This window comes from Trichosurus vulpecula, chromosome 4, assembly GCF_011100635.1.
Source record: "Trichosurus vulpecula isolate mTriVul1 chromosome 4, mTriVul1.pri, whole genome shotgun sequence".
In the NCBI taxonomy this organism is placed as follows: Eukaryota; Metazoa; Chordata; class Mammalia; order Diprotodontia; family Phalangeridae; genus Trichosurus; species Trichosurus vulpecula.
The window spans coordinates 65,859,835-65,884,784 of record NC_050576.1 but is presented as its reverse complement, the minus strand read 5'-3'; the positions used below and the strand labels follow the sequence as shown (position 1 = coordinate 65,884,784).

General features: G+C 36.2%; 1 protein-coding gene across 3 annotated transcripts in view; it reads right to left on the bottom strand.

Annotated features, from left to right (window-relative positions):
* The window catches only part of DNM3 (dynamin 3), a 638,732-nt gene that overhangs the window by 388,224 nt on the left and 225,558 nt on the right, over positions 1-24,950 (bottom strand). For all 3 annotated transcript variants that reach the window (XM_036753297.1, XM_036753298.1, XM_036753299.1), the window contains exons 11-12: positions 6,152-6,238; positions 2,579-2,649 (exon numbers count right to left, since the gene is read on the bottom strand). In XM_036753297.1, the coding sequence (XP_036609192.1) occupies positions 2,579-2,649; positions 6,152-6,238 (158 nt within the window). The remainder of the gene's footprint in view (positions 1-2,578; positions 2,650-6,151; positions 6,239-24,950) is intronic.

Below are 24,950 nucleotides of genomic sequence, written 5' to 3'. Positions count from 1 at the left end.
CTCCTGAAAGTTAAGTTTCATGAACTTAATTAGTAATTGATATGTATTAGCTGATAATCATTGGGGAAAACCCGCCAGTGGGGGCTCATGAGATTGAAATACTAAAAAAATACCTCAACCTCTCAGAGCTACCCCCAGAACTATGAAAGAAAATATAGCATTCAAGCTCTGGGGACCCAACTTGTCAGTGCTAGTTGAAGTTAGAAAAGCAGCCTCAGAGCTTGAGCTACAAAGAAAAGTAATACCAAAGAAACAAATGGAGAAAAACAAACCTAACAGGTCTTTCTTTATTTCTATATTTTCTTCTGGTTCTCTGTGCTTTCTTCCAAACTTCCTCTTCTTCTCTGAATTTTTAAATGAACCTCTTTTTGGCATGTCTATGGCAATGACACTCCCCCTTAAGTCCCCTCCCCAACTAAAACCAGGTACAAGGGAAAAAAAAACTTTTAACAGATAAGAATATTCAAGAAAAATGAATCCACATAATAATGACAGCCCCAAAATGTATGTCGTCCCTTTCTGTACCTTGATTTTGACATCTCTCTATCTGGAGGTAGATAATATGCTTCATAACAACTTCACCAACAGTCAAGCTTCACTAAAATAGCAAGACATAAAATAAACCCACAAAAAACAAAAATATTTTCTATTTAGCAACAGTAAAATCCAGGAAGGAACAATAGAAGGGAAATGCCTTTTCAAAATAATTCACAATGAATAAAATACCTGGGAGTCAATCAACAAAGAAAGACACACTCAGCATCTGCATTGATGAAATTACAATATATTCCTTAAATTTAAAAAATGGCTCAAATAGTTGGAGGACTGGTCAGTGCTCATGGCTGAGCCAAACCAATATTATTTAAATGATACCACCTAAATTAATTTAAAAATTCAGTGTTATCATAATCACTCTCATAGGTATATTTTAAAGAACTAGACAACATAACAAATATACTTAAAAAGACAAAGACTCTGTAACTACCAGAAAAAGGAATAAAGGAAGAATGATGGGGGAATAGAAGTGCCAGATTTGACATTATAATTAAAATAGTAGTCATCAAAATGATTTAAAACTAGTTTAAAATTTAAAAGATAGATTAGTTGAGCAGATAACTTTACACAGGGAATAAGCAAAAACTATTTACTTGAGTAACAATGTTCAATAAACCTGAGAACATATATTGCTTGCAGAAGAATTCCCATTTTGACAAAATGAGAAAAAACTAGAAAAGAATTAAAATCTAACATTATATATCACAATGAGCTCAAACAGATATGGGACCTGATATTAAAAGACACATGATTTTTTTTAAATTGGAAGAGAGCCAGATCTAAAAGCTTTCACAGGGAGAATTAGTAATTAACTAGATATAGAGGCAATTACAAACATAAAATAGATCATCTCAAAAACATCATATTGAAAAGCTTTTGCATCTAAAAAACAATATAATTAAGAGAAGGGAAATGTTCAACTAGGGAAAAAATTATTGCATAAAATATTTCTGTTAAAGGTTAGGTATCCAAGACACATAAGTAAGTAACACAAATATACAGAAACAAAAGCCATTTCCCAATGGATAAAAAATCAAAAGAGATAAACAGTTCTCAAAAAGAACTGCAAGCTAATAGTCACCATATCGAAGACTTTTCCAAAACACTGACGTAAAGAGAAATGTATATTGAAACGACTCTGAGTTTTCAACTACCAGGAAATTGGCAAAGACAAAAATAATTATTACTAGAAAGTTTGTGGTAAGGAAGGTGCATTAATATGTTGGTGGGGCAGGAAATTGGTCAACCACCCTGGAAAGCAATTTAGAATCATGCTAAGAAAGTGACCAAAATATCTATTACCTTTGACCCAGAAATACTGAATCAAAGAACTTCATGATAAAAAGTAAGGCTCTGTGTACACCAAAAAATTCACATCAGAATATTGTATCAGAGCAAAGAACTGGAAATAAAGCAAATGCACAGGGGAACAGCTAAACAAATTGCAGTACACGAATATAATAGAATAGTATTGCATTGTGAAAAAATATGATTAATTCAGAGAAACATGGAAGACATTAACAGGTGCGGAGTGAATTAAGCATGAACAGGAAAACAATATACATGAGTAAATGATATAAATGAAAAGAACAAGAGTAAAGAAAATCAAAATTGAATACTGTGAAGTTCTAATAATGAACTCTGTTTCAAAGTAGTGGAGGAGTTCATGAATGTAGAACACTGCATTTAATGGCACAATTAGCTGCTGTGTCCATTAATTTTACTAATCTTTTTTTTCTTTTTTCTATTCTTCATTATAAAAGCTGCTCTTTGGGAAGGGGATATTTTGGGAAATGCCAGTGATGCAAAAACAAAAGATATAAATAATTTTAAAGAGATCAACCAGGATGAAAATCTGTTTTGCACAGTTGCATTTTGTCACATAAGGAAATGCATGATTGAATATTTCAAGGTAGTTTGATGAGGTCATTGTGAATATATAAAAATTTTTTTGTTTCTTAGACAGAGAAATACATACACACACACACACAATAAGCAAACAAAAACATGTCAATTCACATACTTCGCAAAACCAATGAAGTCTTCATGGTTGGTGTTAATATAGGATAACTGGATGTCAATCAGCAATAACACCTAAAAGTCAAAGAAAAACAACAATTTTTGAAGACAGTACTTCACAAAAGGCAATTCTTAAAATGCCACAGAACCTCAAAAATCAATAGTGGACTTAAAATCCCTTAATACAAACGCCTAACCAATAGAGAAATCACTATACCAATTTTATTTTTTTGCACAAAACTCACTTTCTTGTATTTCATTTCCTTAAGCCAACTAACAACCAATATATGGTTACCTTGAGTGACAGTCAATAAGGAGCTTGTGCACTCCAGTGATGTCAACATAGTATAGCGTTCCACCCGTAGCTTATTTGGGGAGGACATGAATGAGAGTTGCCCAGGAGGGTCTGGCATGTTTAGGTTGCAATGAGGGTCTTTAGCAGAAATGCTCACGGGAAACAACTCATAGAAGTCCTCTCATATTAGTACAAAAGGAGTTTGAATAAATGTAACTATTACAATTTGTAGGATATGTACTATGAGTGTTTTCTCATCTACAATCTGAAATTAAGCTATTGTAATGAGAAGAACAAGGAGGTGGTAACTCATTGCTGAAGACTATGTGTTGAAAAACTCTTCCCGGAGAAAAGTCTAATACGGGGAACACCAGAACAAAGATCCAGTTTCTTGGGGCTTTATCTCCAAAAGATAACATAGTATCCACAAACACATTACTACTATCAATTACTTCAAAGCTCTCTCCTTAACAACTGTTTGAGCTGGTCACTAAATAAATATAAATGGATAAGACAAGTAACTAAGGGGCCTGCCTGGGATCATTAAGGGCCTTCTTCCCCTCAGCAGCATGAACCTTTTTTCTTGTCTCCAAGTATAAAGCAGTTGACTCGTTAATCTTACCACAAGTCACAAGGGCGTAACTGCTTAATAACTCCCAAACAGATCATTACTTGGTATAACAAATATCTGTCAATTGATGTATAACTGAGTGAGAGCACAATTAAAATTCATGAACCAATGAATGCACATGTATATGTAAATATACATGCATGTATGATAAATATACATACAGACAGATACAAGCATACATGTATGTGTACATACATCACACACATAAGTACACATGTATGTAATTTACTGATTTGTATATGTACATAAACAGACACTCATTGGTATTTGAATTTCAACTGTGCTCTCATTCAGTTATACATCAATCAACGTTACCCTAAGAAGTGATCTGCTTGGGAGTTACCTTTGAGCAGCTATGCCCTTGTGATCATGTATATGCTGGATGTACATATATATATATATGTACATATACGTATATCATGTACATGCATTCATAAATCTATGTTCACATATACATACACATATCAACCCAAAGCTCCAAACCTCAAACGATAATTTCAAATCCAAACTGTGGCTCACAGAGATCCAGAATGTTCCTACACTGCAAATATTCAACCATGGGGAAATATCAAGTTCAAGAGGAAATGAGAGGGAAGTCAGGTTATCAGTTATTTTAAGGAGGGAGAGGATTGACTCCTAAGACATCACTTGTCAGAGCTCTTCTCATGGAGAGAATCATAAGAAATGGTAAGATGTGTACATAACAAACTGAGGAAAAGGCAAGAACCAGCATTTTCAAAAGGGAAAAGTATCCTAATGCCTCTTACATAGGTAGATAAAGGATCTGTAATTTTTGTACTCTGGTACTGAAGTGGCACCACCATAAGAAATGTTAACACTTTTTATCTCAGGTGTTCACAGACATTAACATGAACCAAAGGGTAGAAAAAAGTAGAAAAATTATAGATGTTTCATGTTCATGTTCAGGAAATTTCACATCTGGGTTCATCTCAGGAAAACGAGAAGATGTCTGTGCAGGGGAGAAGGGAAATAGAACATTTTCCCCAATTTTGACATTTTCTATAAGTTATACATTATCTTTTCTCATCTTAAAGATGTTATAATATCTATAATTTATGAAGTTGTCTGAAGTTCATAGGTGTTAAGTAATTTGTCCAGGGCCACAGTATCAGAAGTAGAATTTGAACTCAGGTCTTCCTGACCCTAAGTCCATCCCTCTAACTATTATGAAAAATTTCTTCTTTTTTGAAAAAGTAGATGAATGACACAGAATAAAGCTATTCTCTAAAAACAGAAATAATCAGCAAGCTCCAGACTGATCTTCAGTACTTGAGGTATCCGAACTAACATAGCACGCAAAATGTGTCTATATTTTAACTACTAAAATTTACTCTTTAAAGAAAAAAAACACCTAAGGTCATCTTATAATTGCTGTCCTCCAAATCCTTCAATTCACAGGGCAAAGCCCTGAGAAATCACAGGATTCACCCAAAATACATATATTTGAATGAAGTTCATCGAGCCAAGAGAGTTAATAGTGTCCCATACTGTCAACCACATCTCAGAGAATAATTCCCCCTCTTGTGGACTGCTGTGCAGGGCTTAAAGAAAAACGAGGAACTATTAAGAGGGAAAATAAAATCCTGACAATTTCTATTTCAAAGCACAATGATAAATGATGCTGATACTGGAAAGTTTCAAACCCAAAGTATACTGTGTTCTATAAAAAGAGAGACAGAACATCAGAGTGGAAATAGCAACGGACTGGAAGTCAAAGGTCCCGATTTGAGTTCTAGCTTCCACACTTACCAACTATATTTTTGTGATATTTCCCCATTACCTATCGGGTCACTGAACCTTTCACAGCCTCAGTTCCCTTATCTGTGAAATGATGATAACACTCATTATTACCGGCCACACAAAGTTGTTCTGTGGAAACCATTACACACTTTAGAATCGAGATTATAGACATAAATAGATTAGATAGGTAGATCGATGATGAGTTATTCCCTTCCTTTCCCTACCATTTCTCTACTTTGGTGGACATTTCTGTCTTTTTCTTTTCCTCTTGGATTCTTTGTCCTTCTTTCCTCTTCAGCCTCTTTTCTCTCTTCTCGTAGTATCCTCACCTTAAAATTTTAACACTTAGACAGGAGAAGATACTATAGACATTTAGAACTAGAAGAGACCTTAGAGATACTTTACTATAATTCCCTCATTATACAGATAAAGAAATTGGGGAAAATAGGATTAAGTGACTTGCCCAGGGTCACACAGCTAGTGTCTGAGGCCAGATTTGAACTCAGGAAGATGAGTCTTCCTGACTCCAGGTCCAGCTCTCTATACACGGTATCACCTAACTGTATATTTAATAGTTGTCTCTAAAAAGATAAATCCAATTTTAGGTTGTTGGTTTTTTAAATTTTTATGTGGCCTCTGATTAATTGTTTTCCCTCATATCAGTGGCCTCACAAAAAGGACACTCTTCATTGGGATATTAACAGTTACAGGATTACCAAATATCCCCTAATTCTAAAATTATTTGATGTACCAACTCAGTGACTCCCTAAAATGTCTAAAACATTTTAAACGAGAAAATATTGGAATTATTCCCTAGAATCTCTCCTAAAGAAATCTATGTGTGTCATATATTATTTCCCCATCCATCAACTTAAGAATTTATTTCTCACCTGGTCCTTAGTCTTTCCTTCTCTTTCACGAATGTGGTTAGCAACAATACGTTCTGTTTCTTCACAAAGTCTTGGGAAGTTCGCAAGCTATAAGAAAAATGAATAAAAATATAATTTATTTTAAAGTATGGCTACAAAAAAAGAACATGAAGGCATTGCATTGTCATCCTTACTGTGATTTTGGAATCTTCTTTGTTTTCTTTTAAATAGAGCATTAAACATCCATACCTTTGACCCAGAAGTCCCACTGCTAAACATAGACCCCCAAAGAGATCAAAGGCACAAAGAAAGGCCCCATCTGCACCAAAACGTTCATTGCAGCACTTTTCGTGGTAGCAAAAAGATGGAAACAAAGTACATATTAATTGGGAAAGAGCTAAACAAATTGAGGTTTGTGAAAACCCCATGGAAATAATAGAATGTTACTACATCATAAAAATAAAAGATTGAAAAAATACATAATTAATATTAATTAAGAGAAACCTGGAAAGACTGATATAAAGTGAATGAAGTATGACAAAAAAGAAATATACTACTTTTGCGCTGTAAAATAAAAAAAGAACAAAAAAACTGAAAAAAGAAAATCAATGATTATACAACTATAATGGCCAAACTTGGTCACAGAGGACAACTGAGAAAACTCTGCCTCTCTCCATTTGATGCAAAGGTAGAGGATGATGGATATAGAATGTTTCATAGCCTGAGAGGCATAACCGAAGTGCTAAATCATGTAGCTGACCTGCTCATTTTTTCTCTTTCTTTTAAAATCTTTGTTACTGTGAATGATTTGCAAGAAGAGAAAGGATATAGTTGGAAATGAATGTGATATAAAAACTAAAAGCCAAAATGAAAGATAATATATTTTAAATTTAAGGATACATCATTAATTGTGCAAAGTAATAAACAATCAAGGAAATCTACAGAGCTCATTATCACTGTCATTGTGGAATAACATTTTTTAAAAAACAGCAAATAAAATAAGAACAGCTATGTGGGGAAGTAAAATGAACTTCAAATAGCAAAGAAAAGCATTAAAAAGACTGCAGACTAGACATTTGGTATTGATGAAATGTTGATGTAAAAATTGCTGAACGATTTTCTTTTTCATTGTAAAGCATGAAAAGATTTCTTCTCTAGCAAAGCAAAGAGAAGGGTTTCTACAATTTTCCAGATAATTCAAACCAACCACATATTCATCTGAACACAGGTCAAAGCGCCTTGAGTGATTGTGATACTTTTAAGAATTGTTTCTTTCTCTTTTCAGTGGAAAGCTGCACAAAACTAGCAAATATAATGTCTGTGTGTACCTTCTGTCTATATGCACCCTAAGATGATCAATCAATAAAGCAATAAGCATTTATTAAGTGCCTACTATTTCAGATGCCATGACAGGCACTAGAAATACTAAAACAAATGAAATAATATCTGTCCTTAAGGAACTTAAAGTCTATAGGGGAAAATAGTAAGTACACAGATAAATATATCCAGCATAAAGAAAAGGCAAGGGCTGGCAGGGACTTTAATAGCTGGGGATCAGAAGGGGCCTCCTCTGAGAGTCAGCATTTAGCTGAGCTTTAGGGAGTCTTAGAGGGGATGTGAGGACAAAATAAGCACATTCTAGGAACATCAGATGGAATGTCCTATGTGAAGAGCAGCAGGAATGCAGATTTGACAAGCCTCCAAAATAATAGGATTGGAAATACAGTTTGTAGGCAGGTGATAAAGGGTTTTAAATGACAAACAGATTTGATCCTACAGGTAATAGAGAGTCACTGGTGTTTACTGAGTAGGGGACTCACATGGTCCCACCTGTGCTTTAAAAACCATCATTGTGGCAGCCATGTGGAGCTGTGATGACAGACTCATCAGAAGAGGATCCCTGCTGGCCACATATTTAGCTAGAAATCCACAAATCAACATTATCTATGTTGTATTATATTTTTATTTATTTTGTTAAAATTTTCCAAATTATGTTTTGTCCTGGTTCAGGCCTCACTTGCGAATTTTGTAGATGGACATGAGCAGTGAGTTTGATACCTGTGGTATGGAGGATGTTTTGGAGAGAGGAGATACTTGAGGCAAAAGGAACAGCTGGGTGACTATTTCAATAGTTCAAGGTGATGAGGGCCTAGTTCCATGGTCATGCAAGGGAAGAGAAGAAGATAAATGCAGGAGATGATGTCAAAGCAGAAAGTTTATGACTTGCAATTGATTGGTCCTTCCAAGCTGGCTGTATTACTTCTCTTTATACGCAACATTCCATCCTCAATCTGCACATTTGCACAGGGTGCCTACATACTTATATGCTTCATTTCCCCTTGTAGAATCCCTGATTTCTTTCAAAAACTCAGTTTAAATGACACTTCCTACATGAGGCTTTTCCTGATTCCCCATTGACTAGATGTGTTAAGTGAGGGAGTATGAGAAAATGAAACTGATTCCAAGGTTGTAAAATTGGGTCAATAGAATGACACTAGAAATAGGACAGTTTGGAAAGGAAGCTAATTGATGGGAGCAAGGAGGAGGAGGAAGAAGAGGAAGAGGATTCTGTTCTATTCAGCTAGCACACACTACTTTGTTATGATGGGAAAAGGATAATTGTACTCTCACAATAGGGTTAGGGTTATAGCACCTGGAAGTACCTCCAAGTTTACGTAGCGTCACCATCAATCCTCCAGGTCCTACATTCTACTTTGGCTCTACACACTTGAGGCATCAGCCACTGCCCTGTGTGTGTAACCTAAGCACTGGTCCCCTGCTATCCACTCCACAGCAGCAGTGCAAAGATTAGCTGAACTTCCTTCTAGGGGTTGTCTCCCCCAATAAGTGAGCTTTCTGAGGAGGAATGGTCTTGCTCTTTCCATTTGTATCCCCAGTGCTTGGCACATAGTGAGCATTTAATAGAAACTTTTTTTCTTTTATGCAAGGTTTCTCTGGATCCAAGGTACTCTGCAGGTTCACCTCTGCTTCAAACCATAAGCTCCACTTTTTCTAGTCTACCTAAAACCGAAATTATTTCAAATAAGGGCATTTAATGAAAGAGTACAGTAAGAGTTGCAACAACATATTTCTTTTATAAGCCTGAGACACACTCTTCCACAAATGCACCTACTTCTAGATGAAAGAATGAATACACATAGGGAACATGGATGGAGAGATACAAAGGTAGGAAACATGTTACTGGCAGATATGTGGAGCTGTACAAACATGAGAAACACATAACCCGGGTACATCCAAGGAGGGTCACACATAGAGAACACATGTAGGCTGCACATTACAGGGCTGCTGATGTCTTCTAGGGACATCACTGCGCCTTTCTCCTGGCCTGCTACCTACACTGACCAATTGCTTCTAAGAACAAATTCAGTTGTGCCTCCCCTCTATTAATTATATTCGATTTATCTGTCTCTATCTCTATTTCATCTGATTCCCCCATTAGGCTGTGAGCCTCTTGAGGTCAAGTGCTATCTTTTGTTTTTTCTTTGTATCACCAGCTCTTAGCACAGTACCTAGCATAATGTAAGTACTTCTTGTCTAAGACTATGGGGGGGGGGGATAGTTCCTAGACATGAACCTTCTTTTCTTCATTTATATAAAATGTACATTCAGAGTTTTCACCAGCCTGGTTGGTCTTAGGATTTCAGGACCAACCTAACGTGTTCAGTGAAAATAATTAACATATTAAGTTGTTGGGAAACATATTCTTTTGGACACTCACACAAGTAAAATCATACAAATGAAATGAAAAAACAATAATAGTAGACTATAGGGAAGCATTGGGAATTTCTTTTTTTTCTATTATTTATTTATTTAATTTATTTAATATATTTTGTTTACAGCATTGATTTTTGCAAGAGTTTGAACTACAAATTTTCTCCCCATTTCTACCCTCCCCCTACTCCAAGATGGCATATATTCTGGTTGCCCCATTCCCCAGTCAGCCCTCCCTTCTGTCACCCCACTCCCCTCCCATGCCCTTTTCCCTTACTTTCTTGTAGGGCAAGATAGATTTCTATGCCCCATTGCCTGTGTATCTTATTTCCTAGTTGCATGCAAAAACTTTTTTTTTTAACATCTGCTTTTAAAACTTTGAGTTCCAAATTCTCTCCCTCTTCCCTCCCTAACAAGGCAAGCAACTCAACATAGGCCACATGCGTATCATTACGTAAAACCCTTCCACAATACTCATGTTGTGAAAGACTAACTATATTAACTATATTTTGCTCCTTCCTAACCTAGCCCACTTTATTCAATTTTCTCCCTTGACCCTGTCCCTTTTCAAAAGTATTTGCTTTTGATTACCTCCTCCCTCTATCTGCCCTCCCTTCTATCATCCCCCCCCTTTTTTTTATCTCCTTCCTCCTTTCCTCTGGGGTAAGATACCCAGTTGAGTGTGTATGTTATTCCCTCCTCAGATCAAATCCAATGAGAGCAAGATTCACTCATTCCCCCTCACCTGTCCCCTCTTCCCTTCCTACAAAACTCTTTTTCTTATCACTTTTATGCAAGATAATTTACCCCATTCTATCTCTCCCTTTCTCCCTTTCTCAATATATTCCTCTCTCATCCCTTAATTTGACTTGTTTTTAGATATCATCCCTTCATATTCAACTCACCCTGTGTACCCTCTGTCTATATGTGTGTGTATGTATATATGTATGTATGTACATATATGTATGTATGTACATATATATGTGCATGTGTGTGTATGTATATTCCCTTCGGCTACCATAATACTGAGGTCTCATGAATCATACAAATCATCTTTCCATGTAGGAATGTAAACAAAACAGTTCAACTTTAGTAAGTCCCTTGTGATTTCTCTTTCTTTTTTACCTTCCCATGCTTCTCTTGATTCTTGTGTTTGAAAGTCAAATTTTCTATTCAGCTCTGGTCTTTTCACTGAGAAAGCTTGAAAGTCCTCTATTTTATTGAAAATCCATATTTTGCCTTGGAGCATGATACTCAGTTTTGCTGGGTAGGTGATTCATGGTTTTAAGCTCAATTGACCTCTGGAATATTGTATTCCAAGCCCTTCAATCCCTTAATGTAGAAGCTGAGAGATCTTGTGTTATTCTGATTGCATTTCCACAATACTCAAATTGTTTCTTTCTGGCTGCTTGCAGTTTTTTCTCCTTGATCTGGGAGCTCTGGAATTTGGTGACAATATTCCTAGGAGATTTCTCTTTGGGATCTTTTTGAGGAGGCGATCGGTGGATTCTTTCCATTTCTATTTTACCCTCTGGCTCTAGAACATCAGGGCAGTTCTCCTTGATAATTTCTTGAAAGATGATATCTAGGCTCTTTTTTTGATCATGGCTTTCAGGTGGTCCAATAATTTTTAAATTATCTCTCCTGGATCTATTTTCCAGGTCAGTGGTTTTTCCAATGAGATATTTCACATTGTCTTCCACTTTTTCATTCCTTTGGTTCTGTTTTATAATATCTTGATTTCTCATCAAGTCACTAGCTTCCACTTGCTCCAATCTAATTTTTAAGGTAGTATTTTCTTCAGTGGTCTTTTGGACCTCCTTTTCTATTTGGCTAATTCTGCCTTTCAAGGCATTCTTCTCCTCATTGGCTTTTTGGAGCTCTTTTGCCATTAGGGTTAGTCTATTTTTTAAGGTGTTATTTTCTTCAGTATTTTTTTGGGTCTCCTTTAGCAAGTCATTGACTTGTTTTTCATGGTTTTCTCACATCATTCTCATTTCTCTTCCCAATTTTTCCTCTACTTCTCTAACTTGCTTTTCCAAATCCTTTTTGAGCTCTTCCATGGCCTGAGACCAGTTCATATTTTTCTTGGAGGCTTTTGATGTAGGCTCTTTGACTTTGTTGACTTCTTCTGGCTGTATGTTTTGGTCTTCTTTGTCACCAAAGAAAGATTCCAAAGTCTGAGTCTGAATCTGAGTCCATTTTCGCTGCCTGGCCATGTTCCCAGACAACTTACTTGACCCTTGAGTTTTTTGTTAGGGTATGACTGCTTGTAGAGTAGAGAGTACTTTGTTCCAAGCTTGAGGGATTGCACTGTTGTTTTCAGAAGTATTTCTATACGGCCAGCTCTGCCACACCAGCGCTCCTCCTCCCCCAAGAACCGCCACCCCGGACTAGACTCAGATCTTAAGCCGGCTCTGCACTCCTGCTCTGATCTGCCACTTAATTGCTCCCACCAGGTGGGCCTGGGGTAGGAAGCAAGTGCAGCTGTAGTTCTGTAGCGGCACCACCTCTGCTGCCCCTGGGGCGGTGGCCAAACCAAGAACTCCTTTCACTCTGTCCCCTGCAGCTTTTCCCACTAACCTTCTCTGTTGTCTTTGGTGTTTGTGGGTTGAGAAGTCTGGTAATTGCCACAGCTCACTGATTCAGGCCACTAGGGCCTATCCTGGCTGGCTCCTGGTCTGGTTTGTGCAGGCACGGTTCACGGTGGGCTCTGCTCCACTCTGCTCCACTCCAAGTTCTGTGTGATAGACCTTACCCAGCGACCATCCAAGCTGTCCTGGGCTGGAGCCCTGCTTCCCTCTGCTATTTTGTGGGTTCTGCAGTTCTAGAATTTGATCAGAGCCATTTTTTTAAAATAGGTTTTTGGAGGGACCTGGGGGGGAGCTCACACAAGTCCCTGCTTTCCAGCCGCCATCTTGGCTCTGCCCCCCAAGCATTAGGAATTTCATTAACAATATTTAGGAAATGGATTGTAGCAGAAAAATATTTGAAAAATACAAAGTAGTAGCAATAATAAATATTTATTAATAAACTAAGTATCTGACTGTTGAAGCATTCCAGACTTTGGCTCTTTACTGAGTCAAAAAAGGCTAGAATCAATTACAAAATCCTAGAAAGTGTAGGTATAGAAGTCTTGACTCCAAGCTACTTCCTTAGAGTTTGGGGATTTATAAACACCAAAAGACAAAAGTTTTTAAGTTGTCCAGGCTGACTACATATTGGAACAGTTTATCCAGAAGTGAGAAACCATAGTACTATAATTTGTCCTACAAAATAATACAGTAGTCTGGAAAGTAATGAGAAGGTAGCCATGTTTAAGTTCTCAGTAGAACAGAAAATGAGTAGCATACACTAGAAAAAGTCTCTTTATGGAGAACAGAAAAATAAAAATATTGGAAAAGGGCTATTAAGTTTAGAATTTAGAAGTCACTAAAGACAAAGCAATTCGTGTGAATCCCTAGCGTCAGTTTGTTGGTGTTCCTAGAAATGTTGCAGGAGCATGAAAATTAAAATGTTAGTTTAAAATGCTCCTAGGCAGTAAAAGAGCATGTAATATGACACCACGTATAAATATAAGGAGGCCTGCTCTCAATTTAGGGCACAAGTCCCAATTCTTGCCCTTATGATTCACACAGGAAGGGAAACAAAACACAGACATTCAAAGTTATTGCTGATCAGGCCTTCCGCCACTCACCTCATTAGGGAAATAGCTCATACAAAAATAAGCTGTACCAGGAGTCCCCGATCTGTTTTCATTTCCCTTTGCTTAAAGAACAATCGACTTTGCCTACTCAGCTCTATCCCTTAATTCATTTATTTTCCTTCCTTTATTTCTCTAATTCCTTATTTACCCTACTTCCCTTCCCTAAAATATATATATACATACATATATAATCTTTTCTATATCAATTTCAATTTTATTTTTCCCTTGGATATTATCTAACAAGTCTACAGTATGCAGAATTAGAACTTTTTTGCTTCTGACCCCTCCAAATCCTGTTCATACATTCCAAAACTATTTTTTTACACCTATACAGTACTACTTTGTCCTTTGCTTAATGTTGCTTTCACTACTCGGTAACTTAGTCTATATAGTCATAAAACAAAAGATTTCCTACTAGCTATACTATTATACATATATGTCTTATTTTACATACATATGCTTTATTTTATGATACAATGACAGTATATCCCTCAAAAGGGGTAATTATCATAACTGCAAAAATATCTAAATCATAGTTAGATTTTCATGATTCTGGCAACAAAATATAAACTGTATTTTATGTGTGGTAATCATTGACTCATTTATATAACATAAAGCAAGTCACCTAACCTTCTTGATTCATTCGTAACGTTAATGTTTACCATCTCTTCATGCATTTCAGTTAGGAAATTTAGTGTTAATAGTCAATAAAAGTCAATCAACATTTTATTAAGCACTTAGAAAATGCCAGGAACTGGGATAAACACTGAAGATACAAAAAATACAGACAGTCCTTGGGCTCTAAGAGCTTAGGGGGAGACAACACACAAAAGGAAGCTCAAAGTCTGCTGGGGTGGGGGGCAGAAGAGTCAGTCAATGTGAAAGCACACTGTGGAGACCCAAAGAAGTTCAAAATGAATGTAAGATTCTGACTGATGAAGCTGTATTTCTTAGATTTTCACTGTCTTCTAAGTCTCTCAGCACTCAGCACAGTGCCTGGCACATGATAGTCTTCATAAATGTTTATTGACTGATTTTCTCCCATTCACAACAGAGAAACTACCAGGGAGGAAAAAGAGAGGCAATATGGTAAAATTGAAAAGAGCCTGGGTTTGGTGTCAGGAGATCTATCCCAAAGTCCTAGACCTGCCACTTATACTGTATCCTTAGGTAAATCATTAAACCAAATGGACCTCTGTTTTCTCTATAAAATGAAGGAGTAAAATGGAGTAGGTGTCCTGTAAGGTACACGCCAGTTTTAAATCTGTGATCTTGTGATCCTATATAACTAGACGGCCTCTGAGTCACTTTCTAGTGTAAAACAGCAACTTCTCCCACCTTTCTGGCCTTACAATTCACATGATACAAATAGTGAAAGAGCTAGTAAGTCCCCTGTGTTCACATCAATAGCATGAAAGTCAATGATTGTCTTTTTTTTTAATCATCAAAAGTAAGAAACTTTCTAATCTCTTAAAAAAAATAAAAGCATTACAGCTCAGCTTTTTAGCTTCTGGGTGAACTTTTAGACATTTCAATTTAAAAAAAGAATAGCTATTTCCTTTAGCAGACAATCAAGCAATTTGCAATTCTTTCAACATGTCTCATTTTTGCAAAATTCTTTAGGAACTGCTCCCTAAAATATCTAATTCCTTTCAAGAAGCAAACATTTTTAACAATTAAAATGATAAAATAAATAAGAATTAAAATCTAGATTTAGAATTCTTTCATGATGGTAGGTCTTATCCTATCTAACTCAAAAAATTATTCAGAGCTTTAAATGAAATAACGTATATGAGAATACTTTGGAATATTAAAAGTAAAACACAGCTTCACCATTTGTATGATTTTTTTTGCTTCTGCTCTGAAGTCAAACAACAAAAAAGTTGAATTCAGTATGGCCAGCTGACTTTTATTAGCCAGGATAACCCTTGTTTCAGAAAAGAAAATTGTAGTCTGAAAAAAATTACTAAAATTTCCATGCCGCCCACATTTGGTGGGAATCACTACTATTTTTACACCAAAGACTCTAAGTAGATCTCTACAAAGAGATGCAACAATTCACTAGGGAGGCATTTGACCAAAATAAATAAACAAACAACAAAAACATTCTTTTTTTCTCCATTAGGCTAAGAGTGAACCCTTAGACTAAGATTTATAAGAAACACAGGGTTCAAATTTCATGGATTTAGGTAGGAAAGGTGCAGATTTTCCTTCATTTTCAGTGAATTACAGAAGCATACAATTTTAGCATTGGCAAGGCCTTCAGTAATCACCTAACATATCCCATACATTAATGAATCTCTTTTGTAATAAACATGATGAGTAGTCACCCAGTCTCTGAAGATCTTCAAGGGAATACTCAATACCATCTTAGGCAGTCCATTCCACTTTTTGCACAGCCTTAATTGTTAGGGAAATTTTTCTTGACCTCAAGGCTAAATTTATTTCTTTGCCATTTCTATATGTTGCTCCTGATTCTATCTTCTGGCCAAAAAGAACAAGGCTAACCCTTCTTAGACAAGACAATCCTTTAAATACTTGAACATCGTAATCATGTTTAACTTTTTCTTCTCTTTTCAAAATGGAAAAACATACAGTTCCATCAACCAATCTTCCAATGGACTCAAATCACTTCATGATCCTCTTTGTACTCCTCTGGACAATCTCCAGCTTATCAATGTACTTTTTAATGGTGATATGCCAAAATACAACACTCTAGATGAGTGTTGGGCACAGAATTTTCAAAATATAACATCCCTACTCCTGCAAGCTGTATCTCTCTCATTAGGTCTCAATCACATTAGCTTTGTTAGCTGTTACATCATACTGCTTACTGATGTTGAGCTTGCAGGTTACTAAACCACTCAGATATTTTTCAGAAAAACCATGACATCATCATTTCTCTTTATTTTGTTATTGGGAAGTTGATTTTTGTAACCACAATTTATCATTATTGAATTTTATATTGAAAACATGAATGAAAAAAATTATTTAAGTGCTTACTATGTGCCAAGTTCAGAGCTGGGGACGCAAATACAAAAAAGCAAGACAGTCCCAGACTTCCTCAAGAAGCTTACATTCTAATAGCAGAAAACAACACATTCACAAAAGCGGTTTCCAGGGAGGAATATTTTAATTCGGAAATTCAATAGAATCCTAGGAAAACTGATCCACATAAACTTTTCAGGAATAGTATTATTGATGTAATTACCATTCCTAGAAAAGAGGGAATAAAACAGGGATGGGAGAGATTCATACCTTATGTAATGGCATAAAGATGACCACAGCACCTCATGGTGGGTCAAGCCACACTTTAGATATGAAGACTCCTCACCAATCAGGAGTGCAGAGAAGAATAGAATACCAAGTGGGAGGTGGAGGGTAAATAAGTGAGGGATGGCACAAAGACATCTAGAGGAGAGGTACTCTTATTAGATTCAACAAAATGTTCTTTCCTCTCAAGACTTTTTGGGAACAGTGTGCAGTCCAGTGTGTTAGTTATTCCTCCTAGATTTGGGCAAATTTCAGGAGCAGGTCATATGTGTCTTTGTCCAAGTCTTCGGTAAAAAAAATGTGAAACCTCACAGATCCTGCCATCAATTCTCAGGATATTAAAGTATGTGTCCAGCCATACTGATGCTGAACCATTAAAAATATCTTTTCAGTCCAGTCACCCAACTAATTCTGAATCCATCCAACCATTCTATAATCTTGTCTATATCTCAGTATCTTTTCCAGAAGAGTAATATTAGATATTTTATCAAAAGCATTGCTAAAATCTACTTAGCTGTGTCCACAAAGAGTTCCCTCATATACTAGTTTAGCAATCCTGTCAAAAAAGGAAATAAGATTAGTCTTGTTTGACCTCTCCTTGATGAAGCCAAGCTTATCTTCCCTTTCCAAATGTTAAGCTACGATACCTATAATGATCCATTCTAGAATTTTGCCAGCAAACAGTCAAGCTCACCTATAGTTTGAAGAGTGTGCTATTTTCCCTTTCTTGAAAATCAGGTTGTTTGCCCTTCTCTAATCCTGTGGCACCTCTCTCATTTCTATGATCACTCAAATATCGTTAACAGTGGCTCAGCAATCACATTTGCCAGGGATTTCATTAGTGAGGATGAAGGTCACCTGAGCCAAGTAAACAGACTTCCTCAAGGGAAAGAAAATGCTCTCTCATGGTCTCCTTACTCATATTGGATATCAACACCTCATTAATAATTTTCATTTTGCTATTTTTAATGCAAACATCATCATTAGAAGCAAAATAAGAGCTAATTAATTCTGCCTTCCTGCTCCTATCAGTTACTGTCACATTCACCCCAAACAAGGGTCCTGTCCACTCTGTGATTATCCTATTTCTCCAGAAAGGTTTAAAACATTTTGTTGTCCTTAGTTTAGCTCACCAGTGTATTAGCACTCCCGACACTATCTTTATGGGATTATAATCCATTCATCCTGTTACCTGTCTTTGCTTCCATATTTTGTCCATTTCTTTTAAAAACCTAAGTTGGATAAAGAGAGTTCCATGTGTGTCTGCATCAGTTTCCTCAGACAAATCTCACTTTCCTTTCTCAATGAAATTATCTCTCATGGTGTTTTCAGAATTCTATTCCAGAGCATCTCCCATCCCAACTAGACTAATTTCCCTTAAAGAATGTTAGTTCATGAGAGCTTTTGTAACTATGTTCTGAACCATTTAACATTTTCTTTCCCCAAATCTAGGGTGCATGTAAAGCTATGTTTGGTTTTCCTCTCCTCAATAAGGATCTCTTGGAGGATGTGGTCACTTTCACCAAGGGTTCCCAATACTTCTACCACAGCAGCCCATTCCTATGTCTTAGTGTGAATGAAATCCAGAAAATAATTTAGCCTAATACATAGACTTTGAAGGATAAAATTGTCCCTACAGTAAGTCAAGACATTACTATTTGCTCTGTTTGGGCAGAGAGAGCTCTAGCAGATGTCTAGATAATTGGATTCCTGGTCACTGCAACATCATGCCTTTATGCCAGGCTTGTGATCTGTTTTTTGAAATTTCTCATCTATTTCCTCTTTATGTCCAAGTACTCGGTGGTATGATCCAATGACAAAATCACTTTTAGTTTTCTCTCCATTAACTTTCATTAGCTCTCTGTCATGTTTCCCCACTCTGATTCCAGAATTTCCTAAAAGGAGGTATACCATTTTAATATGCAATCCCATTCCAGTTTCACCTATCCTGTTTCTTAGGAATAAAGTAGTCTACACGTAGTCCAGTCATATGTTTCATCCAATGAAATCTCAGAGTTACCTAGATGAGGTCAAATTTTCTTCTTTGTAATAGGACCTCAACTCTGAAGGACTTATGATGAAAAATGCTATCACCCCAGAGAAAGAATTGGCAGTGTCTAAATACAGATCGAAGCATACTCTTTTTTACTTTATTTTTCTTGAATTTTTTTTTGTTTTGTCTATGTTTTCTTTCACAACATGACTATTATGGATAGGTTTTGCTTGACTGCAGATGTATAACCTATATTGAATTGCTTGCCTTCTCAATGAAGGGGAGTGAGGAGGGAGGAAGGGAGAGAAATTGGAACTCAAAGTTTTAAAAATGAATGTTAAAAATTGTTTTTACATGTAACTGGGGGAAAATAAAATACTAAATAAAAACAAAAAAAGAACAAAATAGGACCTCTGATTTCTCATTTATTTCCCAGGCATCTGAATATTGAAGATACAGATCTTACTATTGCCAATTTTCTAGGATTTTCTCTCTTGTAAACTCTGGGGTGTTGTTACTGGTATTTCCATCTTTGTGACTGCTCTTTATTGTATCTAAGTTGGGGGATATACATAGGTAGTTGTTTCCTTATTCCATTCTTTTTTGATTAAAACCCTTTTAACTAAATTTGTAAAATGCTCAGCATAATGCATTCTTACCAGTCTTTTTTATGTCCAGGAATCTGTCATCCATATATGTTAAGTCATCCAAATTTTATTTTTAGAACCGACTTCCTAGTTAGCCGTGCACTTCCTAAATTCATTTTTTTCTCTTGTATTCACTAGGCCACAGTGAGAAAAACACAACCTCTGTCCTTATGGCTTTGAGTTTCTTGCTCACTATATAATAATCATTGACAGTATTATTTTATCCCTAGGGGATAACTAGGGGGTACAGTGGATAAAGTGCTGGGGCTGGAGTCAGGAAGTCAGGAAGACTCATTTTCCTGAGTTCAACTGGCCTCAGACGCTTACTAGCTGCGTGACCCTGGGTAAGTCATTGTATTTGACTCAGTTTTCTGAACTGTAAAATCAGAATGATAACAACAGCTACCTCCAAGAGTTATTGTAAGGATCAAATGAAATACTAATAGTAAAGTGCTTAGCTCAGTACTTAGCACATAGTAAATTGCTTACCAAATGTTTCATCCCATGTTTCCTTTGTTCTTTCCTTCCTTCCTTCCTTCTTTGTTCTTTCCTTCCTCCCTCCCTCCCTCCCTTCTTTCCTCCTTCTCTGCCTTCTTTCTTTCCTTCCTTCCTTCCTTCCTTCCTTCCTTCCTTCCTTCCTTCCTCCCTCCCTCCCTTCCTTCCTTTATTCCTTCCTTCCTCCCTCCTTTCCTTCCTGCCTTTCTCCCTTCCTTTCTTTCTTCCTTCCTTCCTTCCTTCCTTCTCATTCGTTTCCACACAAATCACCAGAAGTGGTCAGTTGTCTTTCATTTTGACAAGTTAGGAGGTTGTCTGTTTGGGCTCTGGTACATGCCCAGGAAAATAACAGATCTTTCTATATTTTGTTGGGCCAATAAATAGCTGCCTCAGTAACTCAAGGAGGAAATACTATTAGTTAAACAGGAAAGACTATTTAACTACAATTATTCTTCTCATCTTCCCCTGACCATTACTGAGCAATCTTCTTTGATAGCTTCTGTGGCTCTACTATATTATTCTTTGGAAGACAAGGAGTTTCTTCTTCCTCAAAGCATATAGCTCCATCCTTTTCAGGGAGACCTTCAAATCTGTTTTTGGTTAAATAGCTGTCTTTTTCCTTCCTTTTCTCCTCCATGAAACACTCTTTTAAAAAACATTGTTCTTATTTTTCCAATTAACACCTCTCCCCCTTTTAAAAAAAGGAAAAACAACAAAATCATTTTGAGAAATTTTCATAATCAAACAAAAAATTCCCACATTGGCCATGTAAAAAATGTCTCATTCTGCATCTAGAGTCCATCATCTCTTTCTAAGGTAGTATTCTACATTATCAATCTTCAGGAATCATGGTTATTCATTGCTTTGGTCAGAATTCATAACTGTTTAAAATTTGTTTCTCTTTATTGTTATTATTATCATATAAATTGTCTTGACTGTGTTCACTTCACTATGTATCATTTGGTTCATACAAATTTTTTAGTTTCTTTGAAAGATACCCTTTTATCCTTTCTTAGAGGGGCAATGATATGATATATTCATCCATTCCACAATTTGTAATTATCCCCTTTAGTTTCCAGTCCTTTGTCACTCCCAAAAAATAGTTTCTATATTTTTTGTACATGCAGGTTTTTTTTCCTCTCTTTGCTGTCTTTGGGGTATTGACCCAGTAAGGGTTGGTATCATTGTACCAAAGGACATGTACAGTTTAGTAATTTTGGACAAATTACTTTCCAGAATGACTGAACCAAGTCACAACTCTATCAACACTTCATTAATGTACCTGTCCTTCCAGAGTCTCTCCAATATTTGTCATCTTCCTTTTTTTTGCCAACTTTGCCTATCTAAAGTGTGTAAGGCAGAACTTACGAGTTACTTTAATTTGCATTTCTCTAATTATTAATGATCTGCAACATTGTTTTTCATAAATTTATTGAAAGCTGCCTTTTCATATCCTTTGACCATTTGTTAATTGGGGAATGGTTCTTATTCTTATAAATTTCAATGAGTCCTGTATACATCTCAAAAAAGTGATGTTTATCAGAGAAAATCGCTGCAAAGACATTTTCCCCAGTTACCTGTTTGTCTTCTAATCTTAACTTCCTTCAATCTATACTTTTAAAAACTTAAGCATTTTTAATTAACAAAAATCCACCTTCTTTCTTTTCTACCTCCTCCCATTCTACTAAAAAAGAAAAACAAAAAATTTGTAACAAATATGCATAGTCAAGCAATACAAATTCCCACGTCAACTTTGCCCCCCAAAATTTACATCTTGTTGTTCATCCTTTGCATTCCAAGACCTTTGCCTCGCTATCAGGAGGTATGTTGCATTTTTCATTATGATTGTTCAGGAATTATGGTTGGTCATTACATTGATCAGTTTCCCAGCCCCTCATTACAAAGAGCAAGAGGACAGTAAAAGAGATGTGTTCTCCGCACCATTTCTCAAGGTGTGAAGCAATCTGCTTTTGCTCCCCTGCCCCTCTTCTCTTTGCCAAGACCAGACTTGAATCAGAGGTTTTTGATTCTTTCTTCTTTCCTTTTAAATCTTTCTCTACAATCAATTCTCAATGGTTAGAGTTTGTTACGCTCAAGACTAATCCGTCTCTTTTATTCCCCCCTTCTCCTCTTTTCCTCATCTATCCCTGTTGAATGAAAATTATATTTTTATATCCAACTATGTGTATTCTTCCCTCTTTTTATCAATTCAGATGAAAATGAGGTTCAATTATTTGTAAATTTAAACTGAAGAATATTGAATAACAAAAATGAATTGTCATGGAGAATCTTTGTATATCCGATTTTAAGAGTAGAGAATTTTAATATTCAATCTCATGATACACTTTAAATCCTAAGATTTTAACACTATAAATTCAAGGGCAAAAGCAAAATTACAAATTAAACTGATGTAATAATATAACACCTAAATTACCAGTATCTAAAATGTCATCTGGAAATGTGGATATTTTAGATGACACTGTGCTGAGTACATCAAGCCCCAAAATACTACAAAGTTTACTAAATGAGATTCACAACCACTTTAAAGAGTTTGCTTTAACAATAGAGAACAATGAGGTAGATAAAGAAGTCGTTTTTTTTCCCCCAAACTGTGATATAGAACTGAGCGGGCAATCCATTACTCTAATTAACCAGCCCATTTATAGGTGGAATGGGACAATTTCACAACACTTCACATCTATGATCTCTTTCATGTGGGCTCTATCTCCAATAATGTAGATAATAACCTTTCCACGTCCCCTTATGCTGCATGATTCATGCCCATATCTTCCTCGAAGCCTTCCTCTCCTTGTGTTGAGATTTCAAGGCCATGTAGAATGATAGACAGATCACTGTCTTGGAGACATAAGAACCTAGGTTCAAAGCCTACCTCCTACACTAGCTTTGTGACCCTGTATGAATCATTTAACATCACTCAGTCTCCACTACATTATGGGGTTATTGTGACAATCAAATGAAACTTACATATAGTTGTTTTACAAACCTTAAGGTATTAAATGTCAACTAATGTTAGGACTATCAATGAAGAGTCTAGACTTGCCAGCATTTATCACTCCTTGTCACATGATTGAACTGCGATCTTTTTTCTTCAGTTTTCTGATGACAGGGATGATACTATTTCTCTTGAGAAACTCTGTGTTGGCAACACGTTACAACCTACTTACACTGACCATGTGCCTCTCGCCACTATCCTTTCAGGTGACCTTTAAATCTATTTCTTTGGAAAAAGGAGCATTTTATGATTCACAGCTGTAAAAATTCATCAGAATATAATTTAAAAATGCGTGTTTGTTTCAGTGCCACAAGAAAAGTATGAATTAGCATGAGAGTTTACAAACAAGAGAAATCAATTCTGTCTGGGGAGAGGAAAATGAGTGAAAGTTGCTTAAAAGAGATGTGACTTAGCTGGACATTGAATAATAAGTAGAATAGAATTGACATAAGAACCAGTATGAGCAAAGACATTTAGATAACAAAGCATAGAACACATTCAGCAAGACACAAGCAAATCAGTTGGTTAAAGTGTCAAGCACCTGAAGGAGATCAGCCTAAGATGAATCTGGAAAGGTGAGTTGGAACTAGACTAAAAAGGCCCTTGAATGTCAGGATAAGAAGTTTAGAATTAATTTAGTAGGCCGTGGGGAACCCCTGAATGGTTTTTGAACAGGATAAGTATTCAGAGCTATGCATCAGGAAATTTCACTGGGAAGTAATATATAGAATGGATTGAGATGGGAAAGAAATAGAGATGGGGAAAACATCAGTCTATTGCAATAGTTCAGGGATAATGTATTGAAAGCCTGAACTAGGATGATGGCTGTAGAAATAGAAAGTAAAAGACAATTATAGCAGAGAGCCTTTTCATTCCAAGAAGCTCAGAAAACCATCCAAAAAAGTTCCATGGTGCTTACCCTGTTCAGAAAACACCTAATGGTGATTGACTTTTCTGATTTCTCATTCCTTATTGCCCTCTAGTGGAGGTACTGAGTAATAAAAATGACCCAAAACCAGTCAAAATCAAAATAGGATTTGGATGAATTGTAAATGAAGAACTGTTTCTAAAAATCATGAATCCTTTAATGTTTGTAGACAAAGGAGATGTGTTCCCACCCTCCACAAGTTTTCATTGCTAGACTTCCAGCCAATAAAGAAGTTCAGAACCTAAGGTCCAATCGGATTTAAGCCCTGACTACCAAAGCCTGTTTGACTACCATAGAAATTGAAGAAAAGGAGGCACTAAGTTCATTTGTAACAGAACAAAAATAGACCAAAAGAAAATACTAATGGTGTGTGCAATTTTTCTATTATTAAGTGCTATGGATGCTGTGGCCAAATAATGGTCTTACCCTACTTGCATCAAAGAGTCATGGTTCGTTTGCTCAGTTTCACACATCTGAGCATAGTACTCGATATTCACCTTTGTAATGAAACTAAAAAATTAACATTACTTATAGCAAATGCTAAAATGAAAAATCTTTCTTCATCTTTCTCCCTGCCAAGAAAATTCATTGTTGGATCCTTCATTTTTTCACACCCATCCAAAAGAATTTGGGGGCTTTATTTTGTGTTGGTTGTTTTGTTATTTATCTTTCTAAAACTCTAATTTGGGCTCATATTAAAGAATCAGTACATTCTTTTTTGTGAAAGAGACTTTAGGATCCTGAGAAGATGCTTTGGTAAAGAGGACATAGAGAAAAGGCAGCTGGAAGAATATGCCCACTAGAAGATTTCCAAAGCTAAGATGTCCTTGGGGTTGAGCCAAATAGCTCATAAAGCCCTAATGTTCTTGTCTTGTCCTGCTCTGTCCAAGAGACAACTGTGAGAAAATATCTGTGGAGAACGTGCATTCCCCCTGGCTTAGGATTCTAGTTGGTGTTTTGGTACTGAGAAACATGCTTAATAATGAATAAAGCACAAATACATACATACATGCACACGTACTCCTTAGTGATG